This window comes from Egretta garzetta, unplaced genomic scaffold (genome assembly GCF_000687185.1).
Source record: "Egretta garzetta isolate BGI_Z169 unplaced genomic scaffold, ASM68718v1 scaffold293, whole genome shotgun sequence".
Taxonomy (NCBI): domain Eukaryota; kingdom Metazoa; phylum Chordata; class Aves; order Pelecaniformes; family Ardeidae; genus Egretta; species Egretta garzetta.
Window position 1 is genome coordinate 73,914 of NW_009259318.1, and position 4,985 is coordinate 78,898.

At 43.1% G+C, this 4,985-nt stretch overlaps 1 protein-coding gene across 1 annotated transcript in view; it reads right to left on the reverse strand.

Moving 5' to 3' along the window:
• Positions 1-253: 253 nt before the first annotated feature.
• The window catches only part of LOC104124177 (C-type lectin domain family 7 member A-like), a 7,405-nt gene continuing 2,673 nt past the window's right edge, over positions 254-4,985 (reverse strand). Inside the window, exons 4-8 of the mRNA XM_035892072.1 lie at positions 3,982-4,080; positions 3,511-3,660; positions 1,736-1,887; positions 695-813; positions 254-416 (exon numbers count right to left, since the gene is read on the reverse strand). Of these exons, the coding sequence (XP_035747965.1) occupies positions 254-416; positions 695-813; positions 1,736-1,887; positions 3,511-3,660; positions 3,982-4,080 (683 nt within the window). The remainder of the gene's footprint in view (positions 417-694; positions 814-1,735; positions 1,888-3,510; positions 3,661-3,981; positions 4,081-4,985) is intronic.

The window sequence follows — 4,985 nt, forward strand, 5'->3', positions numbered from 1 at the left end:
TTTATGAGAAGTGGATAGAAATGGTTACACAAGAATGCGAAGGCTGAAAAAAGGAAGAGGGAATGAAGTTGTTGAAGAAAAAGCCCAAGGAGTCTGGCTGATGTGCATCACCAGAGGGCAAGTTAAGCTTAGATTATCCCTGATGTTGCATTAACCTGAGCTCAGACTCATTTTCCCTTTTGCAAACTCTGGGGTAGAATTCACCCCCGCAATGGCATATCCCAGGACAGGGCTCTCTGCAGAGCTCTGCACACTAGTGCCTGTCCAAGTAGCTCACTTGCTCCACCACCGCAGGATCCACCACTTTCTCACAAATGTAAAATTTGTACTCGCCACACTGTGCAGCATCTATGTTTGCACCTTGAAGCCACACACAGTCTAGGGAAGGACTTGAGCTGGCTCGTTGGATCTGAAACCTGTGAAAAAAATAACAGAGCTATTCATCATCCCATGGAAAAAGTCACAGGCTGGTACAATAAATCCCAACCGCTGCTACCCATTTGCCCCACAATAGCATGCAAGCTCTCTGACGGGGGCTTCCCTAGGTTGATATGTGAGTGAGCGATGGGCAACCTGTCTGCTGGCAAGCAGGCGGGGGGACGGGCAATTACGGAGAGGCAGTCAAAGGTTGTTGCTTCTGGCTCACGACAAATATGCCTGGATGTACACTGCTCCTATCTGTGTAGCCACTTACAGATCAGGGGAGAAAGCTGATCCATCCTCCCACAGCCAGGGCCCCTCGGCTCCATTGCGAGACAGCCCGATCCAGAAAGAGTAAGAACTGTAAAACTGTGATGATCGCATTGCGAAGTCCTGTACGGAAATAAACGCAAAGCCCGTGAATCACATCCCTGCTTCAGTCATATTGGCCTATGATTTGGGAAAGGAGAGAGGCAGATGAAGGCGAGCTGCTCACACCTGTATGTAACAGACTTCGTTTTGCAAGTGAATCTAGGTGGTCAGTGCTGTTCTGGAGACAAGGAAAACGATCCTGCTGAGACCTTTCGCTAGCTCTCAGCTAAAAGGACAGTTGAGAAAACCGGAGGCTGTACATTAGCTGGGTAATGGGTACAAGCTAATGACTTCCTTCCAACACCCGGGTTGCAAAACCAGGCAGGAAAAAGCCTTTGCATCATTTGCTATCATTGTACACAGGAAATTCAAAAATACAGACAATAAAACCACAGAATTCAATCCCACTGCCATTAAGGGTCAGGGTAGAAATCCTTTTACAGCAAAGAGCTCTTCTGTCTGTGCTTTATCTGCTGCTTCATCTACAACTTAGGAGTCAGAAAAAGACATGGATGTTCTTCTGCTCATGTGGGAGAGGAGGCCAGGGAGCAGGCCAGGCCAGCGAGCTTTCTAGTCATGGACAGCAAGAAGCTGAAGGCCAGGCTTCTGATGTTTGCTAAACAGTCTGCTTCAGCAAGACAACAAAAGAATTGCCAACCAGTACTAGCTAAGTTATATTTGCCCTGAGGTAGGATGAGGATCCTGATGTAGACCCACACTGGCGTGTCTCAGTTAACTCCCTTGAAGTCAGCAGAGATGCACCAGGGAGGGTGCATCCACAGTACAGGTAGAGGGGCTCCAAAGGGGCAGGGACAGTTTTTGCCACTTGGCCCAGCACACGCATGCCATAGCATACTGCACCACTGGAAGGATGGCATGGCTGTTCAGGCCACAGTAAAATGCAGAGTGTTTAATTAGAGAGAGAGAAAAAAATAATCTTTACCAGCTCTTCCTTACTCTCTATCTTAAGAAGTCCGGATTCCAGAGCAGAGCACTGAGCCTTGCTGTCTTGCCAAGTTTTCCATTCCTTTGAAAAATGGTAGCAGTTCTCCCCATACTGTAGCCAGTTCTCTGGACAAGGAATACATTTATGTCCTTGAAAACAAAAGAGCACCTGATGAGGTTTGTCAATGACGGCAGTCTCTAGTGGCCTAGTGGATCCCTGAAGGATCACTAAGAGCAGCGCACAGCCTCTCTGTCACAGAGGAGCAACAATTCCTCCTTCATTCTGCAGCTAAATTCATGTCTTCATTGGAGACTTAATAATCCCAGTTGCCAAAAGACCAGAAAAACATTTCTAAATGAAAATCAGAGAAACAAAGAATAAAGATTTTTTTTTAATCCTACCAGCAAACCTGGAGGGTGCCAGTAAAATGCAAATAGAAGAAATTTTAGAAGGTTGAGCCATGTTCACAGAGACATGGATCTAGGTGGATGTAAAAGGAAACACAGACTTTCAGTCACATGGGTATGTCCCTATTCATGTGAACTTTTAACTTCTTGTTAACATCAGGGCCAGCTCTTCCCTGCTATATGCTTTACAATGAAATTTATGCTTAAACTTCTCTGGTAGCATTTCATATTTGCTATGCATTCAGTGTGCAGGCATCAGATAGTGGTGGCCAGCCAAAGTGAAAGATGATGAGCTCATTGCTCTTAAAGAAACATCTTTCTGACAGCTGCACTTTTGACTCTTTCTGCCACATTATTCTGTTAGCTGCCTCTTGGGAACCAGAGTAATACTGAAGCCAGAAAGAACTCAAGATGTTGGATTTTTCTTTCCCTCTTGTGCCATTTGGGGAACTCCATTTCTAACCGGAAACTGAAATTATTGCAAGCAGCAAAAAGACCTGTCAAACAAAATATTTTGGACATCTCTGGACACTGGGTCCCAACTATAGACTGAATCTTGTTTGTTCCTCTACAGTTCACAGGACCATTTTATATTGTAACAAATCAGTGCCAGCTGGGAATGCCAGCACTTAATGCTGGATGGCAATAGACAGCACAGCACGGTGCATTTGACTCTTACAAGTAGCTTCTGGTTTGTGCTAAACTCAAATGTAGACATTTACATAGATAATAACCTTGCCACTCTCTCACAAGATTTGAATTTACTATGATTCTCTTCCCTCTGCTATATGGTAATCTAGTATATTCAGCTCACCTATCACTAAAATTTCACACCATTATTTTGCACAAGAAACAACAAATGCCCTCAGCTTATAGTCTGTAAACTGTTAAAGCCAGTGATGACAATCCCATTTGGTAGAAAGAAGTAGTATTTACACTTCTGCATCCAGCAGTGCATAACAGAATGAAGCTGTCCTGAGGAGTCAAAGCATTCCAAACAATTAAAGCCAGTAGGAATTTTCCATCAATTTTTTTTTACTGTAATTCAGTGAAACTGGCTGTGAAAGAAGGAATGGTAATATCAATTCATTTACTAATGAGAAAAACACTTTAAAAAAAAAAGTGTCATCATCATGGTATTTTTTGAATTAAAATGTTTGGTTTAGGGTATAAAGCAGCTCAAAAAATGACCAAAATGAAAGTGCAGCCTTTTGATTGACTCGGTTGAAATTTGTTTTTAAATTAAACAATTCAGGGCAATTTTAGAGATTTTTTTTTTCCTTCCAATATGGGTGGTGATAGAAAAAAAATCAATCTGTAGCTACCATAATGCTATGGAACCACAATCTTCATACCACTATGTACCTCTGGAGGTGGCAAGTTGCTTTACAGTCTCTGTCAAGTTCAAATTCTGAGCCTGGAGGAGCTCCAGCTTCTGGTTGAGGCTTTCCATAATTGCCTTTTGCAGGGTGAAGTTTTCATCCCTTTCATGCACAAGGTGGCAGACCAGGATGACTTGAAACACAACAAAACAAGAATGAAATTGTTCCATTAATATTAAAGCTAAACCTCTCGATGCAACCTGAATAAACTTACCAAAGATGCACATACATGACTGAATATACTTGACCTACATAGCTTACACACACCTATGAGCAAGGCCTAATACACGCCAGTTTCAAAGACTGGAAGATCTATTGAGTGGGTAAACTCTTCCAGCACAGGACACTTTTTTGCATCATTAATCCCTTATGCTAATCTTTTTCCTTAACTAATTTCCTAGACTTTTAGTTGCTCATACTGAACTCTGAGCACCCTTTCCGTGACCATACTTACACCTGGCAGCCAAGACTCCTGCAGCTGCCACTGAACTTAGGCAGAAGACCCCAAGCGCCACTGTAGTCAGTCGCCAACAGGAAGATGGACTGGGGGAGCCTGGGACAGACAAAAAGAAGGAAAGCAGCAAGAACAGGAACCTCTCATCTTCGTATTTGCAGCTCCTACACAGCACAAGACAACATGACCAGTAGTCTGCCCAGTGAATTGCTGAGTTTCAGACCAGTATGTGGTATTACATTATAAAAATCATCCCATCATTTATTTGTCTGTGGACAGTCCTCCTTAGGAGCTGGGGGCTGGGAAGTGAGCAAGCCATGGAGACTAGCTTATCCAGGGGCTTTTAAGAGAAAATTAATTGGACAAATAAAGCTGAACAGCACAAAACTTCACATGTGGGGAAAGAACATCAAGCAAGTATTTGTGCTTAAATGGCTGAAATTTTCACATGCAGCCAGGTATTGGGGTATTTTTACTTTTGAATGCCTAATGTGCCAAATCAGGAATTAATTCGCCTTTTCAGAAAATAACCTCAGAAACAGTCACCAATGAAAGCCAGGCCTCTGCAAAACAACCTGAAATTAGGGCATAGAGGTGTGAACAAGACCACATACCTGCAGTTGCACAGAAACAGTCTCACACCTGGAAATGCACACACACATTCTTGCAATGTGGGGAAATGCAAGCACCTGTGTGAATTTACACCATCCCAAAACACAGGGGAAAGGATTGCTTCCAATTTATGACTTTTGTGTTCTTTTACTAGACTCCAGTACAAAATTTCAGTGGGAATACTAATATTATGTTGAAGTCACCAACAGAAATAACTGGCATGCCAACCTGTGGTATTTCTGCCTTTCATTCCCTGAGTTCCCTAACCCTTTAACCAAAGAGTTGAGAAGGACCTTACTAGGTTTCCAGGAGTTCAGCTTCAGCGTCCAAGTCTAAAACTCAAGGACCCCTCAAAAAGTGAGAACAATATAATGACTGGCTACGCAATAAGG